Here is a 23,405-nt window from a genome sequence, read left to right on the forward strand (position 1 = left end):
CAGCCACCCGGTTTCTTCACACATCACGCCGACAGAAACAAACGTCTCTCTGGTAAGAAGAAGGACGGGGGTGTATGCCTTATGATTAAAGAGTCGTGGTGTGATCATAACAACATACAGGAACCCAAGTCCTTTTGTTCACCTGACCTAGAATTCCTTACAATCAAATGCCATCTGCATTATCTACCAAGAGAATTCTCTTCGATTATAATCACAGTCGTGTATATCTCCACCCCAAGCAGACACCTCGACGGCCCTGAAAGAACTTCATTGGACTCTATGTAAACTGGAAACCATATATCCTGAGGCTGCATTTATTGTAGCTCGGGATTATAACAAAGCTAATCTGAAAACAAGGCTCCCTAAATTTTATCAGAATATCAAATGCGCGACCCGGGCTGGCAGCATTCTGGATCACTGCTACTCTAACTTCCGCGACGCATACAAAGCCCTCCCTCACCCTCCTTTTGCCAAATCTGACCACGACTCCATTTTGTTACTCCCAGCCTATAGACAGAAACTAAAACAGGAAACGCCCATGCTCAGGTCTGTTCAACGTTGGTCCGACCAATCAGATTCCACGCTTCAAGATTGCTTCGATCACGTGGACTACTGGGATATGTTCCGGATAGCCTCAGACAACATTGATAGATACGCTGATTCGGTGAGCGAGTTTATTAGCAAGTGCATCGGTGATGTTGTACCCACGGTGACTATTAAAACCTTTCCCAACCAGAAACCATGGATTGATGGCAGCATTCGCGCAAAACTGAAAGCGCAAACCACTGCTTTTAATCATGGCAATTCGACCGGAAACATGACTGAATACAAACCGTGTAGCTATTCCCTACGCAAGGCAATCAAACAAGCGAAGTGTCAGTATAGAGACAAAGTAGAGTCGCAATTCAACGGCTCAGACACGAGACGTATGCGGCAGGGTCTACAGTCAGTCACGGATTACAAAAAGAAAACTAGCCCCGTCGCGGACACCGACGTCTTGCTCCCAGACAAATTAAACAACTTCTTTGCTCGCTTTGAGGACAATACAGTGCCACTGACATGGCCGCTACCAAAACCTGTGGGCTCTCCTTCACAGCAGCCAACGTGAGTAAAACATTTAAACGTGTTAACCCTCGCAAGGCTGCCGGCCCAGACGGCATCCCTAGCCGCATCCTCAGAGCATGCGCAGACCAGCTGGCTGGTGTGTTTACGGGCATATTCAATCAATCCCTATCCCAGTCTGCTGTTCCCACATGCCTCAAGAGGGCCACTATTGTTCCTGTTCCCAAGAAAGCTAAGGTAACTGAGCTAAACGACTATCGCCCCATAGCACTCACTTCCGTCATCATGAAGTGCTTTGAGAGACTAGTCAAGGATCATATCACCTCCACCCTACCTGGCACCCTAGACCCACTCCAATTTGCTTACCGCCCCAATAGGTCCACAGACGACGCAATCATACTGCCCTAACCCATCTGGACAAGAGGAATACCTATGTAAGAATGCTGTTCATCGATTACAGCTCAGCATTTAACACCATAGTTCACAATACAGTGGTAGGCTTGATTACCAACAATGACGAGACGTACTACAGGGAGGAGGTGAGGGCCCTCGGAGTGTGGTGTCAGGAAAATAACCTCACACTCAACGTCAACAAAACAAAGGAGATGATTGTGGACTTCAGGAAACAGCAGAAGGAGCACCCGCCTATCCACATCGACGGGACAGTAGTGGAGAAGGTGGAAAGTTTTAAGTTCCTCGGCGTACACATCACGGACAAACTGAAATGGTCCACCCACACAGACAGCGTGGTGAAGAAGGCGCAACAGTGCCTCTTCAACCTCAGGAGGCTGAAGAAATGTGGCTTTTCACCAAAAACACTCAAACTTTTACAGATGCACAATCGAGAGCATCCTGTCGGGCTGTATCACCGCCTGGTACAGCAACTGCTCTGCTCACAACCGTAAGGCTCTCCAGAGGATAGTGACGCAGCACAACGCATCACCGGGGGCAAACTACCTGCCCTCCAGGACACCTACAGCACCCGATGTCACAGGAAGGCCAAAAAATACTCAAGGACAACAACCACCCGAGCCACTGCCTGTTCAACCCGCTGTCATCCAGAAGGCGAGGTCAGTACAGGTGCATCAAAGCTGGGACCGAGAGACTGAAAAACAGCTTCTATCTTAAGGCCATCAGACTTTTAAACAGCCATCACTAACATTGAGTGGCTGCTGCCAACATACTGACTAAAATCTCCAGCCGCTTTAATTATAAAAAATTGGATGAAATAAATGTATCACTAGTCACTTTAAACAATGCCACTTTATATAATGTTTACATACCCTACATTACTCATCTCATATGTATATACTGTGGGGCTGTCACAGATTCCTTCGTCGTCAGACGATATAGCAAAATCATCGTCGGAGAAAGTGGACCAATACGCAGCGGGTTGCGTGTTCAACATCATATTTATTAAAGGACGTTGACCACGGAAAAACAAGAAATGCATACAATACGACAGGAGACAGTTTCGCAGGCTATACCTAGCAGTGCAAAACACAACTACCCACGAAACACAAAGACAAACACACCCTACTATATAGGACTCCCAATCAAAGGCAACTCAACACACCTGCCTTCAATTGGGAGTCCAACCCCAATTAACTATACATAGAAAAACAAACCTAGAACCTATACCAACAACTAACACACCCCACTACACCACACACAAAACCCCATAATACAAAACAAAATATACCTCTGCCACGTCCTGACCAAATATAATACAAATAATACCTAAATATTGGTCAGGACGTGACAGGGGCAGCAGCGTAGCCTAGTGATTAGAGCGTTGGACTAGTAACTGAAAGGTTGCAAGATCGAATCCCCGAGCTGACAAGGTACAAAATCTGTCATTCTGCCCCTGAACAAGGCAGTTAACCCACTGTTCCTCAGCCGTCATTGAAAATAGGAATATGTTCTTAACTGACTTGCCTAGTTAAATAAAAAATATATATATACCATCTACTGCATCTTGCCTATGCCGTTCGGCCATCGCTCATCCGCTTATTTATATGTACGTATTCTTATTCATTACTTTACACTTGTGTGTATAAGGTAGCTGTTGTGAAATTGTTAGATATTACTGCACGGTCGGAACTAGAAGCACAAGCATTTCGCTACACTCGCATTAACATCTGCTAACCATGTGTATGGGACCAATAAAATTTGATTTGACATTAATAGACAAGAACAGCTCAAGAACAGAAGTACATCCATTTAAAAATGGCACATGTAGCCTACATATCAATCCATACACACAAACTATCTAGGTAAAATAGGGGAGAGGTTTTGTGCTGTGAGGTGTTGCTTTATCTGGGTTTTTTTAAACCAGGTTCGCTGTTCATTTGAGCAATATGAGATGGAAGGGAGTTCCATGAAATAATGACTCTATATAGTACTGTAAGCTTTTTTGAATTTGCTCTGGATTTGGGGACTGTGAAAAGACCCCTGGTGGCATGTCTGGTGGGGTAAGTGTGTGTGTCAGAGGTGTGTGTAAGTTGACTATGCAAACAATTTATAAAAAGAAGTGATGCAGTCAGTCTCTCCTCAACTCTTAACCAAGAGAGACTGGCATGCAGAGTATTAATATTAGCCCTCTGATTACAATGAAGAGCAAGACGTGCCGCTCTGTCCCGGGCCAGCTGCAGCTTAACTAGGTCTTTCCTTGCAGCACTCGACCACACGACTGGACAATAATCAAGATAAGACAAAACTAGAGCCTGCAGGAATTGCTTTTTGGAATGCGGTGCCATGAAAAAAGAGCATCTATTTATTATGGGCAGACCTCTCCCCATCTTTACAACCATTGAATCGATATGTTTTGACCATGACGGTTTACTATCTAAGGCAACACCAAGTAATTTAGTCTCAACTTGTTCAACAGCTACACCATTCATTACCAGATTCCCCTTTATGTTGTCTAAACCGTCCATCCAAATCAAATAATTGAATGTGTCCACTTTTTGTCTTTATAAAAATTCACACACATATTCTATGATATCGGGCAATCCAATGTAGGCAACACTACAGCTGTTAATTGCCAGCGATCATCATTCATCACGTAGGCATATGATATAATTGATACCTGACTTTCAAGGAGTAGGAGATTTGATGCAAACATAAGCATACATTTTCCGTTGTATAAAATTACATTATCACATTCGCTTGCTCGTTTGCCATACTAATCTGATGAGACCATGCGTGACAACCGAAGCTGATAGACAATGTTGATTGGCAGGTGGAACGATGTCCAATGAGGTTGCAAGATTAAAGTGGGAAGTGGGATCAGGTCAGCACAGTATTGTCCAATGAGCCAAACATGAACACCCCACATGCACACCACATCTTTTTTTTCTTCTCTTCACTTCTCACACAGAGGCTCGAGAACAATGATGTGATGATGTGCACAATTGTGCGCAATTTTCGGGGACACATTTTGACTCGTGAATATTTCAAAACTACTGGCTAAAATTATACAAAACCTTTATAACACATCTTTAATATCAGCCATTGACAATGAATTGTTGGCCCTAATCTCAATTATACATAACCTGGATAATGATTAAAGAGGAATTCCAGTCAAAAGTTGAAATTGTAAATTTTTTTCTTTACCTATTAATTCATATTCAATCTGATATGTCTACCAAGTGTGTAACCCAGGGAATGTAGTCAAAATCTGTAGCAGAGCACTAGGACATGCAATGCTATGACATGAGCTCTAAAGATGTGAAATTCCTTCATTAAACCTTTGATACTTGTTGACCATTGCATCACAGTGAGCAGAGCAGTGGAGAGGATGAGAAGAAGAGCGAGAAGAAGAGCAAACCGCGGATTGGTAGCTCCGAGTCAGAATCCGAGGAGGACGACGATAGTGAATCAGAGAGCAGCGAGTCAGAGGAGGAGGAGTCAGAAGAAGAGTCAGAGGAGGAGACCAAGAAGAAAAAGAAGGTGGGTAATGAGAGAGAGACTCGAAAATACAATTACTACAAACACACACACACACACACACAGAGAGAGACGTAACACACACATTCTACATTGGCATTATCTGATGGTTGGCATAAAGCACATAGATATTCTTTGATGTCAACATTCCCAATGGACTATCAAAATAAAGAAAGTCGCACACTCCATGTATAAACTTTAATGGGTATTTACCAACGTTTCGGCATCACTGTGCCTTCCTCAGGGTAATGTCATGAATACTTGAACCAGGTTATGTAGACACCCCGTGCAATTAGTGTAACCAATGACAGTAGTGAGGGGTGTGTCATAATGATTAAGTTAATTAAAATGAATTTGTGAAACTGTAAAAAATAGTATATGGCATATTAAATATATTACGCTATTGTTATCATATAGAAACATAATGGAATATTGTACATCATATTAGCATCAACATACATTATTGTTTCATTCAATTTCACATCATTTCGTATTTCATTTCATTTTTGTTACATGTAATCTTTTGGTTCAACCTTAATATAGAATGAGCATCGTCAACAGGGGGAACATATTAGGTGTACGCTAATAAACTGTAGAAATATTTTTTTAATTTTTATAAGACTTCATAAAGGAAAAACGTACATAGACATTGACATTCTACATTGGCATTATCTGATGGTTGGCATAACGCACATAGATATTATTAGATGTCAACATGTATCCCAATGGATACAGTAAACTAATAAACTTAAAGGGCAAATCTTCCACTTTTCAACCTCATATTCATAATCTCCACCACCAACCAGTGTCTACATATGTGAAAACAGTGTTTCTATGATCCATGGTTAAAATCGAAATGCTTCTCTGTGACATCACAAGGTAGGATCAAAACCTGCAATGAGTTTCTAGCCTAAGGGAGGGTATTTTCTTGCTCCCCTCAAATATCAGTGTTTGAAAATCACTGTTTTTAAAATGTTTTAAGTTTTGATGATTTTTTTTTTTTTTTTTTTTTTGATGTCATTAGGTAGAACTTGTTAACAAAAAAAATTATACAAAACGTCGAAGTTCGCCATTTTCACATATATTGACACTGGTATTGTGCTGGAGATAATGAAAATGAGGTTGAAAAGTCGTGGAGTTGCCCTAGGCACTACTTTCATGTATCTGCATGTCTAGCCCTTATATTTAGCCTCACATTGAAGTGTTTTACAATTTGACATAAACAGAAACATTCATGAGTTTTATTGACAAATGTAAAAAAAAAAAAAAAAAAAAAAGGGCTGCCAAGTAAAAACCTGATAAAAATGAATTTGTTTGCTCATTGGGAAATTATGGAAATTATGGAAATTACTCTTGTATGGCTTGTGAGCATCATAGAGCAAACACACTATGTTTTAAAAGGGGTTAGAAGTCCAAAACTCGCCAGCGTCACAGTGGGACTGTATGAACATATTCCTTTGCTTTTTCCTCCTTTAAACACTATGTTCAGGTGGCAGGTCTCCTTTTGCTTGTGGGTTAGTTTCTCTTTCTCTTCTTTTCAGACCACAGCATCTAAACCTCCATCCAAACCACCCAAAAAAGAGAACAAGAAAGAAAAGAAAGAAATGTCTCTGCTTGATTTTGATGACTGTAAGTTCACCTCCTTTTTACTAAATCCACGATACCAGGAATACAGTGACAGTCTACACTTTCCCCCTCAAGTGGTCCTACATAGAATTTGAATGGGATGATGAACGATTGGTAATGGATGTCACTGGATAAGTCTATATTAATTATGTTCAGATTTATTCACTATTTAAAATTATAAGTCAAATGTTTCAAATCGAATATATCCGTGTCTGTGGTACTGAACATTGCAACTTCAGAAGTCCACAATTACCATTGTCCATGATGCAGAATCGCCGCTATTTGCTTGTTTGTTTACATTAGCACAGCATCAGACTATAAATGATTGCTCTCCAGTCTTTGAGAAAACGCTGTGCTCCTTCCTCTTCCTAGTTGACCCCGCTCCATCTCCGTCTCAAGTCACGCCCCTCAACAACTTCCTGTCCAGCAGCCTAGTGACAGATCTGGAGGGCTTGTCCCTGACCGACAACGTTCTGTCCCCTACGGTGAGTACCCTTTCTAGGATATAAACTACCCATAGCCCCTAACCCCGAGGGCCCTAAGCACTTCATATAGATGTAGATTGATAGAGAAAGATAATGTACGTAGATTTAAAGAGAGATTAAGTACCATACATTCCAAGCTTTAACATTTTGTGAGTGCCGATTTTACTGAATATTTTTGAAGATGTATAGTATTTTCTGGTAAATTTTAGGGGTTAACTGTAGTATCATCTAAAATAAGAAGGCACAACAATGAGGTTCAAGCTTCAGCATGTTTATTAGCCTAGTCTGTGCATGTCATACATGGGTACGGATACCCACAAGGGCCATCCTACTACATCTTCCCCTCTCCAATGAAAAATAGTTCAACATTCAGAACCACTGAAGCATAACTGAAATGCAATTTGGAAACCAGTATTATTCTCTTTAACACTTATGCATTAACTTAGGTACAGTCTCTTTTTGCTGGGTATGGTCCCCAACAGTATGCATTCTATTCATGTAACATAGTCTTTCAGCCACTCTGGTGGCTTCACATCCCTTTTTGGGCGAGCTTGTGGCTCTGTGGGAATGATTTTTGAGCGATCTTGTGGCTCTGTGAGCATTCCCTCTCCTCCCTGTTTTTGTGCATTGTCTGTGGCCTCCTCAACCTGTGTGCCTGGTAAATCTGGAAGAGCTCTGAGGTGTGTTTTGTTCCTTCGTACCTCCTCGGAGCCTGTGTCCACCACATAGGAGCGTGGGGCATCCGCTTTCCTCAGCACTATTGCTGGTGTCTTTTGGTTTGTAATCCACATACGTTGACGTTCTGTCAGCTCTGGCCTCTCCGTAGCACGGTGTCTCCGATTTAAAGTCTCCAGTTTGTGTTTTTTTCAGCCATTTGTCCTTCTCAGTGAAGGCCTTCCTGTTAGGCCATTGGGGTTTAAGCCCAGACGGCGAGACAGGCAAGGGAGGGAGCACAGCCTCCTGGCCATCAGGAGCTCGGCAGGCGGCGGCCCATGAGATGCAGTGGTGTAACTCTGTAAGCTAACAGAGCCATGTACGGATCCTTGTCCTTTTTCAACAGTCCTTTGACTGTTTTCACAGCTCTCTCTACCTCACCGTTGCTCTGTGCATGGTAGGGGCTTCTGGTCACGTGTGAAGTTCATATTCTACGGCAAAAGCAGAAAAGGAGCTTGCGGAGAATTGGGGAGTGTTATCTCTAACCAGGACCTCAGCGACCCCTTGCCCGGAAAAAATTGACTTTAGTACATTGATAACACCAGCTGATGTGGTTATGGGTGTCTTTTTCCATAAAAACGTATTTGGCCATACCTTTTGCCATGGCTGTTTTGGCAGCTCCGTTGCCATCATTGGTTCAGGATGACAAGGTTGACATTGTGCACACACCTCACACTGGGCCACCAGCTTGGCAATCTAAGTACTCAGGCCCAGCCACCACACTGACTGTTGAGCCCTCAGTCTGCATTTGGTTATCCCCATGTGTGCCTCATGCACTCTCTAGAATTTCCGGTTGTAGAATCTCTGGGATAACTATCCATTGTCCTTTCATGAGAAGGTCTCCATTACAGTGGAAGTCACATTGGTGCACCCAATAGGGCTTCAGCAGTTGAGGCAGTTCTTCCTGCCTGGGCCATCCCTTTTTGCACTGCTGTACTATCTGTCGGCAGATGGGGTCTCGCTGTTGCTCCTCTGCAATCTGCTGCAGTTTGGTCTGAGATGCAGGTAGACTGTCTCTTACTGCATTAATGGACACCTGTACCTCACCCTCCAGACATTGCTCCTCCTCTGTTAATGGACGTTTAATTGGGGCATAGAGAGTGTGTCTGCTGTGATCAGTGCCTTCCCTGGCACATACACCATCTTGTAGGTGAACCTCAGCAATCTGAGGCGGAAGCGCAGAAGTCGTCCAGTGCTTTTGTCCCTAACAGAGCCAACAGTGGTTTGTGGTCAGTCTCTGCTGTAAACTGCAGGTCAATAAGGTATTGTGTAATGGTTTTCTTAGAGAAGTGGAGGAGTCAGGCGCAGGACACAGGGATAAAGGTAAACAAACGTGTTTACTAAAATTATCAATCAATCTTCTCATCAAAATTACATCGTTTGGAGAAACACCTCCAACTACACAAAACAGACAAACAATCACCGACAAGACAAACAGGAAATGCAGAGGTTTAAATAATGAACATAATTAGGGAAAATCAAGACAGGTGTACACAATAAAGACAAAACCAAACGAACAGTGAAACATCGATCGGTGGCAACTAGTAAGCCGGTGACGTCGACCGCCGAACGCCGCCCGAACAAGGAGATGGGTCGACTTCGGCGGGAGTCGTGACAGTACCCCCCCCTGACGCGCGGCTCCAGCAGCGCACCGACACCGGCCTCGGGGACGACCCGGAGGACGGGGAGCAGGGCGATCCGGACGGAAGCGGTGAAAATCCTGGATTAACGACGGATCCAGGATGTCTTCCGCCGGTACCCAGCTTCGCTCCTCCGGGCCATACCCCTCCCACTCCACGAGGTACTGAAGGCCCCTCGCCCGACGTCTGGAGTCCATAATGGCTCGTACGGTATATGCCGGGGCCCCCTCGATGTCCAGAGGGGGCGGAGGAACCTCCCGTACCTCCGACTGCTGGAGCGGACCAGTCACCACCGGCCTGAGGAGAGACACATGGAACGAGGGGTTAATATGATAATCAGGGGGAAGTTGTAACCTATAACAAACCTCGTTCAATCTCCTCAGGACTTTAAATGGCCCCACAAACCGCGGACCCAGCTTCCGGCAGAGCAGGTGAAGGGGCAGGTTTTGGGTCGAGAGCCAGACCCGATCCCCCGGTGCATAAACCGGGGCCTCACTGCGGTGGCTGTCAGGACTCGCCTTTTGCCGCCTGATGGCTCGTTGAAGACGTACATGGGCAGCGTTCCATGTCTCCTCCGAGTGCCGAAACCATTCATCCACCGCAGGAGCCTCGATCTGGCTCTGATGCCATGGTGCCAGGACCGGCTGATACCCTAGCACACACTGAAAAGGGGTAAGGTTAGTGGAAGAGTGGCGTAGGGAATTTTGGGCCATCTCCGCCCAAGGGATAGATGATGCCCACTCTCCCGGCCGGTCCTGGCTCTGTGGACCGCTCCTCTGTATCATACAGCCGGGACAGTGCGTCTGCCTTGATGTTCTGGGAACCTGGTTTATAGGAAAGAGTGAAAGAAAAGCGTGTGAAAAACATAGCCCACCTAGCCTGGCGAGGGTTCAGTCTCCTCGCTGCCCGAATATACACCAGATTTCGGTGGTCAGTCCAAATGAGGAAAGGGTGTCTAGCCCCCTCAAGCCAATGTCTCCACGCTTTCAGAGCCCCGACAACTGCTAACAACTCCCTATCCCCCACGTCATAGTTTCGCTCCGCCGGGCTGAGCCTCTTCGAAAAGAAAGCACAGGGGCGGAGTTTTGGTGGGTTACCCGAGCGCTGAGATAGCACAGCCCCTATTCCAGCCTCGGATGCATCCACCTCAACTATGAAAGCTAAGGAGGGATCAGGATGCGCCAGCACTGGAGCCGTGGTAAACAGAGCCTTCAGGTTACCAAAAGCTCTGTCCGCCTCAGCCGACCACCACAACCGCACCGGTCCCCCCTTCAGTAAGGAGGTAATGGGAGCCGCCACCCTGGCCATAAACCTCTGGTAGTAGTTGGCAAACCCTAAAAACCGCTGCACCTCCTTTACCGTGGTTGGAGTCGGCCAATTACGCACGGCTGAAATGCGGTCAGTCTCCATCTCCACCCCTGACATGGACAAACGGTACCCAAGGAAGGAGACGGACTGTTGAAAGAACAGACATTTCTCCGCCTTGACGTAAAGGTCATGCTCCAACAGTCGACCAAGCACCGTACGCACAAGGGACACATGCTCAGCGCGGGTGGTGGAGTATATGAGAATATCATCTATATACACCACCACACCCCGCCCGTACAGGTCCCTGAAGATCTCATCCACAAATGATTGGAAGACGGATGGAGCATTCATTAACCCATACGGCATGACGAGGTACTCATAGTGCCCAGATGTAGTGCTAAATGCCGTCTTCCACTCATCCCCTCCCCTGATACGCACCAGGTTGTACGCGCTCCTGAGGTCCAATTTTGTGAAGAAGTGCGCCCCCGACTCTGTCATACTGGCGATCAGAGGTAGCGGGTAACTGTATTTCACAGTAATCTGGTTCAAACCTCGATAGTCAATGCACGGGCGTAAACCTCCATACTTCTTCTTCACAAAAAAGAAGCTCGAGGAGACAGGTGAAATGGAGGGCCGAATGTATCCCTGTCCCAGAGATTCAGCAACATATGTTTCCATAGCCGCCGTCTCCTCCTGTGACAGAGGATACACGTGACTCCTGGGAAGTGCAGCACCCTCCAGGAGATTTATCGCACAATCCCCCGGTCGATGGGGTGGTAATTGAGTCGCCTTCCTTTTACAGAAGGCGATTGCCAAATCGGCATATTCGGGAGGAATGTGCATGGTGGAAACCTGGTTTGGACTTTCCACCGTAGTGGCACCTAAGGAAACACCTAAACACCTCCCTGAACACTGACAGGACCATCCCTTGAGAACCCTCTGTTGCCACGAAATAATAGGATCATGAGAAGCCAACCAGGGAAGCACCAACACAACGGGAAACGCAGGAGCGTCAATCAGAAAGAGACTAATACTCTCTTCATGACTCTCCTGCGTCACCATAGCAATGGGAACTGTGACCTCCCTAATCAGCCCAGACCCCAAAGGACGACTATCTAGGGCATGTATAGGGAAGGGAACATCAACGGGAACAATAGGAATCCCTAATCTATTGGCCAAAGACCGATCTATAAAGTTCCCAGCTGCGCCTGAATCTACTAGCGCCTTATGCTGGGAATGCGGGGAAAACCCCGGAAATCTTATAGATAACCACATGTGAGCAATAGGGGGGTCTGGGTGAGTCGTGTGCCTACTCACCTGAGATGAACCACCAGTGTTCCGCCTACCACCTCGACTACCTGGAAAACCTCCCCAGCACCGACCAGCAGTGTGTCCTCTGCGGTCACCTCTGGTGCATGGAACGGTTTACCCTCCGGTCTCCCTAGTACCAGCCCCGCCCAACTCCATCGGTGTTGGGTCTAAGGGACTGGAGGATGGAACCAACGGACCCCGATCCGGACGTCCGCGGGAGGCCAGCAGGTTATCCAGCTGGATAGATAAGTCCACCAGCTGGTCCAGGTGGAGGGTGGTGTCCCTGCAGGCTAGCTCCCTACGAACGTCCTCTCGCAAACCACACCTGTAGTGATCGATCAGGGCCCGTTCATTCCATCCTGCACCAGCCGCCAGAGTTCTAAAATCCAGTGCAAACTCCCGAGCGCTCCTCATCTCCTAGTTTAGATGGAACAAGCGCTCTCCCGCCGCTTTTCCTTCTGGTGGATGATCAAATACTGCCCGAAAGCGGCGGGAGAAGTCCTCGTAGTTATCCCGAGTCGGGTCTTCCACCTCCCAGATGGCGTTGGCCCACTCTAGGGCTTTACCAGTCAAACAGGAGATGAGGGCGCTCACTCTCTCGCGTCCCGAGGGCGGCGGCTGGACAGCCACCAGGTAGAGCTCCAGCTGGAGTAGGAACCCCTGACACCCGGCAGCTGCTCCGTCATACGCTCCCGGGAGCGAGAGCCAAATCCCAACGGATCTAGACGGAGGTTGGATAGGATCCAGAGGTGTGCCGGGCGGTGGTGTGGCTGGGTCGACGGGACATCCTTTCCTCTCCACTCTCTCCATAGTCAGCAGCACGCAATCCATGGCAGTCATAAGATTCTGGATCATATTCGCCTGCTGCTGAACGCGCTCCTCTATATGAATAGGAGAACTGGCTGCTCCTGCTGACTCCATTGCGTGGTCGGTGATTCTGTAATGGTTTTCTTAGAGAAGTGGAGGAGTCAGGCGCAGGACACAGGGATAAAGGTAAACAAACGTGTTTACTAAAATTATCAATCAATCTTCTCATCAAAATTACATAGTTTGGAGAAACACCTCCAACTACACAAAACAGACAAACAATCACCGACAAGACAAACAGGAAATGCAGAGGTTTAAATAATGAACATAATTAGGGAAAATCAAGACAGGTGTACACAAAAAAGACAAAACCAAACGAACAGTGAAACATCGATCGGTGGCAACTAGTAAGCCGGTGACGTCGACCGCCGAACGCCGCCCGAACAAGGAGAGGGGTCGACTTCGGCGGGAGTCGTGACATATTGGCTGACCCTTTCACATGCCCATGTGATTGCCAACACCTCCTTCTCCACTTGTGCATACCTTTGTTCCGTGTCGGATAAGCGTTGTGAGATGTATGCTATTGGACGCCACTCCATGTTGTCCTGCTCCTGTGTGAGGACGGCCCCAAGCCCAAAGGATGATGCATCTGCTGACACCTTTGTCATAGCGTGGGGACGGTACTGGGCCAACACTCTCTGTGACGGCAGGTCTCCTTTGATCTTGTCAAATGCCACCTGTTGCATGTGACCCCATGACCAGTCATTCTCTTTGGCTAGTAAGTCTCTCAGGGGTTTGGTTGTATCTGAAAACTGTGGGAGGAACGTACCCAAATATGTGGCCATGCCTAAGAAGGTCCTGACTTCAGCCGCATTCTGGGGGATGGGCATATCTGTGATGATGCTGATCTTCTCCGGGCCCGGCTCTATTCCAGCAGCACTGATTTTGTGTCCCAAGAACAAGATCTCTGACAGTGCAAAGATGCATATTTCAATGAGTGTCAGGCTACTCTCCTGGAGTCTGGTCAGAAATGCTATTAGCCTTTTATCATGTTCTGCTCTGTCCCGGCCACACATGAGCACGTCGTCCACGTGGACTATGACGCCACTCAGCCCTTCCAACAATTGGAACATGTGTCTTTGGAAATGCTCAGGACCGGAAGCGATTCCAAATGGCAAAACGTTAAAACAGTCCTGAGTGGGCATCCAGTTTTGTGAAGATTTGTGAGCCATCCAACTGAGCCAGCGACTGCTCCACTGATGGTAAGATGTGTCTCTCTCTGCAAAGAGCCTCATTCAAGTCCCCATTGGCTTTTGGGACCACCATCATCCCTGCACACCTATCAGTGGGACTCTCTATTTTAGACACAGCCCCAATTTCTTCCATCCTCACCAACTCTTCCTTTACTTTGGCCAATAAAGGGATAGGCACATGGGTGGGGGGTGGTAAGGGCATAGGGGACCGCATCCTCTTTCAGGTGGATTTTGTAGTCACCTTCCTAGGCCAGAAAACACTTTTGAGAATGTCTTTTGGAAAACCTCCCTTGGGTCCTCCAGTTCAATTTCTGGCAGCCCCAGCAACGGTCTGGCCAGAGAGTGAATGACGAAGACAGGTTGGATGGCACTTTTGTCTTTACTCTCCAGTTTACTCTCAGTTGGTAGAGCATGGTGTTTGCAACGCATGGCGTTTGCAACGCCAGGGTTGTGGGTTCGATTCCCACAGGGGGCCAGCACAGAACAAAAAAATTATGAAATGAAATGTATGCATTCACTACTGTAAGTCGCTCTGGATAAGAGCGTCTGCTAAATGACTAACATGTAAATGTAAAAACTGCCCTACCACTGGTAATATCTTAGAGCAAAGGGCCATTCCTACTATAGCTATACAGTCTTGTGGGGATTGCTGTCACTGCTGCCCCTGTGTCTGGCTTAAATGACACAACCTCCCCATTGAGTTTAATATCTGAGTGCCAGCCATCATTGTTTTTTCCTTACTTGTCCCAGAAAGATGCTGTCCTGCTGTAGCTGTTGTTCCTCCTCTGAGACCTCATGCATTTGCTTTGTATTTATTATGGGTCCCCATTAGCTGCTGCCAAGGCTACTCTTCCTGGGGCTACTCTTCCTGGGGTCCAGCAAAATTAAGGCAGTTTATACAATTTGAAAAACATTACAATACATTCACAGACTGTGTGCCCTCAGGCCCCTACTCCAACACTACCACATATATACAGTACAAAATCCATGTGTACGTATATTATCGTGTGTGTGTATGTATGTCTGTGACTATGTTTGTGTTGCTTTACAGTCCCCGCTGTTCCATAAGATGTTTTTTTTATCTGTTATTTTAATCTAATTTTACTGCTTGCATGAGTTACTTGATGTGGAATAGAGTTTATGCAGCATTAGTAAAGATGTAATCAATACATGTTGATGAGTTCATTCATGTGCTGTTTGTAATTACCCTGGTAGGTTGACTGATAACCTGAACCAGATTGCAGGCACTGATTACAGTTTGAAGCTTTTTCTTGAGTGGGCTGCTTGATGAAAGCCAGTCAATATTTATATACCTCTCTGTTGATATCGCATACATTATCAAGCATTTCACACATATCATCCAGATACTGACTGTTAGCACTTGGTGGTCGACAGACTGCTGAAAAGTGACATTTCCTGAATTGCGCATCCTTTGGTGGGCAGTCTTTCCAGCTGTGGAAAGGGGATTATCCCACATTTGCGACAAACACTTGAACTGGCTACTGGTGCTGTCTGTGATTGTTTTCTCTGCGTCGGTCTCTGTTCTGCGTTCCCCTACGTTTTTTTTTGCACGGTATGAAAACGCATGTATTTCCTCACTCTGCAAGGAGCTGCTGTGGTCCAACATCGTCTGCTGGTCTTTTTACTGTCTCACTCTGCCTAACCTGGTTTACAGCTTTGGAAAGGGAAGCTGGGAATCCAACTAACTTTTCAGAAAGTGAGATATTTCCTATTCCCGCTGCAATCTGATCTGGGATCAGCTCTTCCCTGAGTGCGCCAAACCGACAATGTTCCGCTAGCTTGTGAGCAGCTGTGATAAAACTGTTGGTGGTTTCACCCTGCTCCTGTTTGCGCACATTAAATCTAGCTCTCTCAAATATAATGTTGTCTCCCTACGAAATGCATTTCAACACAGTCTTTAACGGCACAGTAGTTAAGTTTCTCTTCCTCAGTCAATTGTGAAGCATTTTATATATCCTCGCCTTCATCACACTTAGAGTAGATCAGTGTTGTCAAAAGTAGTTCTGCAGGAAGGGTGAAGTCAGGCGCAGGAGACTCAGGTACGTGAAACACGTTTAATGAAGAATGCAAGTCCAAAGAACCGAACTGACCAGGCAGGGTAAAAATAATTCCAAACTAGACAAAACCAGTCTAGGAATGTAGCGGGACGCAGCCAAGCAACCCTAATGCCAAAAACGCGTAACGTATTCTAAGGACAAGCATAATAATCCCTCAACCTACAACAACAGACACCAAACAACCCCAAACACAAAACAGACAGACTAAATACCCCACTAATTACTAAACACAAAACAGGTGCTACCCTAACCAGACCGTTGAACTTGGAGTCGCAAACCCTGAAATCCCGCCAGTTCCTTCCTCTTGCAACATGTTGCTAGCAGTAACTTACTCCTTGCTCGTTAGTCCTTGCTAGCCCAATGATGATCTGCGCTGTTTATCTCCAACGCCATGCCTTCTTTGCTTTGAAACAGCCTGTCGCCCTTAATGTATGACATACATGGTAAGTCCTTCACGTTTATGTGATTATTAAAACCCCTTCTGACACAATGTAGTATCATCTAAAATAAAGAAGTGCAGTGTCTGTTTGCTCCTCATTACACACCACGGACCAACAGATATTCTTTACATCAATATTATAGGAATCACTACCAAACTTATTGTATGACCTCTTATACACTATATTAGGCCCAGCCTTTGGAACTTTGGTTTTCCTAGATATGGCTACTATGTTGTGATCACTACATCCTATGGATCTGGATACTGCTTTAAAGCAAATTACTGCAGCATTAGTAAAGATGTGATCAATACATGTTGATTATTTCATTCCTGTGCTGTTTGTAACTACCCTGATAGGATGACTGATAACCTGAACCAGGTTACAGGCACTGGTTACTGTTTGAAGCTTTTTCTTGAGTGAGCAGCTTGATGAAAGCCAGTCAATATTTAAATCACCCAGAAAATATACCTCTCTGTTGATATCACATACATTATCAAGCATTTCACACATCATCCAGATACTGAATGTATGATTTACTTGGTAAGTCCTTCACGTTTATGTGATTATGACACAATGTAGTATCATCTAAAATAAAGAGGTACAACAACGAGGTTCTTGCTTCAGCATGTTTACTAGCCTAGTCTGCGCATGTCATACATAGGTACGGATACCCACAAGGACCATCCTACTACAGTAACCCCAACCGGGATTCTAAACTGGGTCCAGCGACTGTCAACCCAACACTATAGCCCTTACATCAACAGATCATGAGGTGTCCAGGTGTTTGCTACAATATGTAAGCCTGCTTGGCTGAACATGCAGTTTTTACTCAACCCCCTACCTGTTTCCGTACTACAGACCATCATCCCATCCGGCAACCTGAAGACCTATGAGCTGCTCCACCGTATCACCGGCGAGGGCCTGTCAGTGGAGTACTGCTTCAGCCGCCAGCCGTTCAGCCCCGACCCACACATGGTGGCAGTCAAAATCCAGTTCACCAACAGCGCCACCTCCGAGGCCAAGAGCCTGCACATGGAGGACGCCAAGTTGCAGTCAGGCATGAGGATCAAGGAGTTCCCTGAGATCGGTCAGTCAACATTTCACAACAGAATTCCTCTTTTAATAGTTTTGAAAAAGGGGTTCTAAAAGGATCCTTTGAGGACCGGTAGGGTTCTACATGGAACCCTTTTTTATCCGAAGAATACTTTTTTGGAAAAGCTAATTGAAAGAAATGGTTCTTTGTTGGGTTACGTTTTGCAACGGGGTCAGTTTAAATTAGAATTACACCTCAGTCATTCAGTGATTTATCTAGGTAGCTGTTTGTCATTGTTTTGAGCTAGTTAGTGCACTGTCTCTTTTACCTAGTATCTTGTGTTGTTTTCAGAGGTGTTACCTGCGGGTGAAACTCTTAGTGTGGTGATGGGCATCGATTTCTGTGATTCCACGCAGGCGGCCAACTTCCAGCTCTGGTAAGAAAGAGCCTGCTAGTGTTGCAAAATTCTGGAAACTTTCCCAAAGTTCCTGGGTTTTTCAGAAATCCTGTTTGGAAGACTCCGAGTTGTAGGATTCCCTACCTACTTATTCCCTCCTGATTCCGGTAATCTTATTGGAAGTTCTGGTAAACCAGAGAATTCCTGGGAAAGTTTCCAGAATTTTGCGACCCTAATCACCGCACAGTCCTATTGCTCTATTCTCCTATAAGTGAATCATGTCATGTCTTATTGTTCCTTTGCAGCACTCACACCAGGAAGTTCTTTGTGTCGATCCAGCCACCGGTTGGAGAGCTGATGATGCCAATCTTTATGACAGAAAATGAGTTCAAAAAGGAGCAAGGTGAGCACAGGAACCACTGCATGGAAATCAAACAATTGAACAAAAACATCAGTGACAACGAAACCCCCTCAAACACATTTGATATGGGCCCCATTTTGACTGCGCTAAAGAAACAATGCTAGTGTCAACAAAGAGTAATACAACTTTATAGTTTTGTAATAGTAAAATCTCTGAATTGATGCAGTATCTTTTGAGATGTCTTTGCCTCTCTGGGTGTTGTTTTGAGTTGGTATCCAAAAGAACACTCAAGAATTAATACATTTCTGAGGCAAATCATAGTATATTTATTTTTTGTCAATGATGAATGGCAGTTTCCACCAGTCACTACACAAACTAACCCTAACAATGGCATGTGACTACTACTGCACTATCACCTCTGACTTGATCAAATCCACATCCACCAGGAAACCTTGGTATTCATTCTAACTTGGTTTAATAGCAATGGTCACCCTTGGAGCATAATCACTAACACTGGGCAAGGTTTTCAACTCAAATCCAACCATATTGTGTGTTTAAACGTGTCATATCCTCCGTTCTTCCCTCTTGATACTGGCCCCAATAGAGACGCTATTACAAAGTCTAGGTAAGTTTCCTTTGATAGAACTTGTTCTCGTCAGCTGTCTATGTGCCACCTGCCTTAACAACCTACCCCCCATACGAGACTCAACCTCTCCTCCCCATCCTTCCCCTCAACATCTCCCTCCTTGCTTCAAGCTGTTCCCTCCTACACCCCCCACAGCGATATCTAATGCCTGGGTGCCAATGACTATTTGCACTATGTATCTCCAGTTCACTTCAATGGCAGACACAACTGACCTAACATAACTTAACCTGCATCCCAGCCTCTAACATGTACTGTAGCTCCACTGGGAATGACTGGGAATGCTCCACTTAGATCCACTAATCCCAAGTCAATGTCCTAGCACTGGAATACTGTAGTTCCGGGAATGTGTAAAGAGGATGTCCAATTTTTTAAAAGGCACTGCATTTGAAACCATTGCGCTCTTCTTTCACAGCATTTATTGTGTTATACGGGCTGTAAGACACATGGGCTGTAACTAATGCATACTGTAGGCCACATTCACCACATTCAGATGTTTTAGAGAAGTATAGGTAACTTAACTTTGTCTGAGTGGTGAGAGGACAGTATAGCATGCTGCTTCCATTTAATGCATATAATGGTGTTTTATAATACATTTCAAGTTAATGGTCATTATATTCTAGATTTAGTGTGGAGGAAGTTTGTGGAGAAGTTTGCTGAATTCAGCTAAATATAACTAAGACGTCACAGAACGAAGAGGGAACATTTCAATCTCTTTCAGGGAGCCTTTTCTATGTTCAAGGGAGTTTGACAGTGATATGAGAAAATGAGTTTGTGACAAAAAGACAAGCAGGATAGAAATATGAGTTATAGACCTGCAACCTGATAAATAAAGTAATCCACATGCAGGCTATTCCCCTCAAACTCCTGTTTTTTGGCAAATATCAGATTACTTTCTTATTCTTAGGAAAGTGTCACTGCCTTGCGAGATAGTTTTTCACATTAAGCCCCATGCTTATGTAATGACTCATATCTCTAGTCTTTTAATCCTAAGGCATTATATAGTTAGTGTAGTCCTAAGAGAATTGTGTAAAACCCAACCCTTTTATGGTAGTAGACCCTATAGAGTTGTATGGATTTTAGATTGTTGTAATATCAAATGGTATATGGACACAAATGCCTCCATATAGTTTGAGATATTACAAAAGGAGGTTTGGATAAAATGTTATGTATTCACGGGACAGTCTCTTATTTTGAAGGAGTCTGGTGACAATGAGCATTCATCAAAACAAAAATTCAATTGACCTTCTTCAAACACATGTTCAATCTCACTCAAGCTGGAACCTGTAATTCATCTTTCCTCGATTCCTCACATACTCTTTCCTTGCATCCCTAAAAAGGTATTGGAGAAGAAGGTCTGAGGCGAGGGACCTTGGACCGTCTCCTCCAATACGGAGGGGAAGCAGCCAAGGAGATAGGATGCAAGGAATCGCGGGAAGATGAATTGAGATGCTGGCGCAGACTCCTTGACCACTCGTCTTTTGACCGCTGCTATTTTGTACTGTCCTCAGGTCAGTTGATGGGCATGAATGAGATCACAGAGAAGCTGACCCTGGAGGAGAAGTGTCAGGGCGAGCACGCTGTCGTTCAGAGGGTTACCACTGCCGCCAACCTCAGCCGAGTGCCCTGTGGCTCAGACAAGGAGTGCAGGTGAGGGTAGCGGGCGTTTGGAAAAGTTATCAAAGTTGGCAGATGTCGCCAGAATACATATTGATATCGATTTTTTTATTTCTTGAATTAGTATGTTGCATGTTTTATTAGACAGTGGAGATAGTAGGGGAATGTGTCAAAATAGAAAGTTATGAAATCATGAAAGAATATGGCCGTTTTGTGTCATAATATTGATTCAACTATTCAACTTCCTCTTTACTTCTGCTCTTTGATCTTTGAACTTAGCCCTCCTGTTCCTCCTCCCCCGTTTCCGATTCACAGGTTCGCTGGGAAGACGGTGACCAGTGGCAGCCTTGTACTGGTCAGTGTGGTCACCAAAGAGGACGGGGCCGCCCAGCTGACGGTCAACTGTGAGAAAATGGTGATTGGCACGATGCTGGTCAAGGACATCCTTCAGGCCCTCACCCAGTGATGACCCCTAACTCTTGACCCCTGACCTTTGACCCCAGCAATTTCCTTCCTCTCCTACAGCTCGGTTCTGTCTCCCTTTGCTCACTCACATACATACAACCACACATTCATCCACTCCCCTTCCAAATGCCCCCATACTTAGAGTCCTCTTTCTCTTCCTTAAGATACTGGTAGTCTGATAAGAATATGTAGAAGACATGTTTGATCCATAGCTCAATTGATATTCTGCATGTAATGCAGGTTTCAAACAAATTATGATGATTTTTTTACTTATACGAGAGACGCAAATCTGGGGGAAATAATAGGCCCCACTTTGACTTTTAAAATCACTTCCTACGAACCGTCGTAACAAATTACAGAATGGCATTACTGTACACGATTTGTAAAGACAATAAGTCATTAAGAATCGTCCCATTGATCAAATAAAATCTGTGACGACGTTGAATCAACATGGAAGTAATCAATGTAAGGGAATTTTGTCTTTTTTTTTACCCAACTTTTAACCTACATTTTTTTGTTGATTTCACATTGAATTCACGTTAACTCAAAAATGTTTTATTCAAAACTAGACATTGAACTGAGGTCAGTGCCCAGTGGGATGTTTATCCTAACCTAAAATCCTCCTTATCATTTGTCATGACTGCTGTAAAGGTTTGACATGCTCTCTTTAGCCATATCTACGAATGGCTCATGATGTACAGTACATTATTGTCTGAGCGAAAGACTGCAAGTCCTCACCTATACTCTTGCTATACTTGTTTCAGCCAAGCGCAAATGTACTATGTAGAAAACACCATGCCTTTTTATAAATGTAGTGTGGTACCATTACACCATTACCAACATTACTTAGGTACAGTAACAGGGTATATCATCAAGGAAAAAGTGGTCGCTCCTCAATTTACTTTGGTCTGCTGAATGTTCAATGAAGTCCCCTTTTGAATAGTGTAGCTCTCTATTCTCAATCTCTACCGCCTGGCCCGCTAAATGTCATACACATAGAATAGATGTTATTGAGTGGGACTCCTGCAGATAAAAATGATATACAGTAAATGTGATTGTATGCATTGCGATATTTAATACAAAAACTAAGGTCTGTGTTAGTGTGTGTCTGTGTGTATGAATGATTTCCAAACATGACAATGTTAAATCATCATGGCCCAAGGCAAACTGTTCTGTAATCAGCAGCTGTCTGTGTTTTCCTGCCTTTCCATTGACTTTTGCATATACTTACTGTATTTCCAGTATAGGTTAAACATGCTATATTTAAAGGTGGTTTCTATCATGCTATAAACCCACTGATGTTGTCATAATGAGACCTACGGAAATGGAAATGGGATCCTAAGGAAACTGCGCTATGCTGTCTTGGGCGCCAATGGGTCACACCAGGTAAAGGGCCTTGCTCTGTATAGGGGAGACACACCTGCATATCTCCGAGCTGCCTACGTGACATAAGTGAAGTTATTTATTTGTTTCGATTTTTTTGCCATAGGAACATGTAATTGTATCGTCTCACCAAAGGAGTTCAATACAGCAAGCATCAATAACAGTTATCATAGAAAATTGAAGAGTGAACGAAAAGGGAAAATGACAGCAGTTTTTTACTCCTTGAAATTTGAATTGTTTTATTTGTTCAGTATCGCACTGGTAAATCTTTCAAGCTTGTGAACTTAATTCACTGGTTTGTGGAGTCATGACACAGTCAAAGAACAAAGGAGAATTTAAGTTGAATTTACATGTAATTTCAAATTCATTTTATTAGTGGTATGCAGACAATTTGAGGACATCGTTTGCTCAACTCATACCATTGACCACATACCTTATGAAAAGTACCTTATTGAAAGTACTGTTAAACGTGGCAGTGGTCTATTATTTCCTCCCCTAAAATACAAAGCTATATATAACTTTAAAAGGTTAAACCTTCCTCTCAAAATGAAAACTTTGCAATGAATTTAAGATAATAGTGGATGGAGCAATCCTTTAAAGGGTATTGTTATTTTAATGCACACTCGCTTTCTCTTTCTGATGTCATGATTATGGTCTACCATATCTTCTGTGTGGTTATGAAATAATGTGGTGTTTAAGCTTTATTTATTATTCAAATGAAAATATTGAAATAAAACGGATGAAATGTGTCAATGTCTATAGCCTTTTTGTATGTGGACCGAAGAGATGGAAAACCTAACTTGATACTCTTTGATGTGGATATTTGTCATC

The 23,405-nt window shown here is 44.5% G+C and overlaps 1 protein-coding gene across 11 annotated transcripts in view; it reads left to right on the forward strand.

Moving 5' to 3' along the window:
* The window catches only part of ap3b2 (adaptor related protein complex 3 subunit beta 2), a 107,335-nt gene extending 84,012 nt beyond the window's left edge, over window positions 1–23,323 (forward strand). For 6 of the 11 annotated variants that reach the window (XM_014124029.3, XM_082957143.1, XM_014124030.3 and 3 more), the window contains 9 exons: window positions 4,845–5,016; window positions 6,555–6,642; window positions 7,012–7,124; window positions 17,534–17,762; window positions 18,060–18,144; window positions 18,411–18,508; window positions 19,071–19,091; window positions 20,621–20,759; window positions 21,006–23,323. In XM_014124029.3, coding sequence (XP_013979504.1) covers window positions 4,845–5,016; window positions 6,555–6,642; window positions 7,012–7,124; window positions 17,534–17,762; window positions 18,060–18,144; window positions 18,411–18,508; window positions 19,071–19,091; window positions 20,621–20,759; window positions 21,006–21,192 — 1,132 coding nt within the window. In that variant the 3' untranslated portion in view covers window positions 21,193–23,323. The remainder of the gene's footprint in view (window positions 1–4,844; window positions 5,017–6,554; window positions 6,643–7,011; window positions 7,125–17,533; window positions 17,763–18,059; window positions 18,145–18,410; window positions 18,509–19,070; window positions 19,092–20,620; window positions 20,760–21,005) is intronic. The other 5 variants (XM_014124031.3, XM_014124032.3, XM_082957142.1 and 2 more) reach the window with 3 other exon arrangements.
* The last annotated feature ends 82 nt before the right edge of the window (window positions 23,324–23,405 follow it).

This window comes from Salmo salar, chromosome 10 (genome assembly GCF_965601325.2).
Source record: "Salmo salar chromosome 10, fSalSal1, whole genome shotgun sequence".
NCBI lineage: Eukaryota > Metazoa > Chordata > Actinopteri > Salmoniformes > Salmonidae > Salmo > Salmo salar.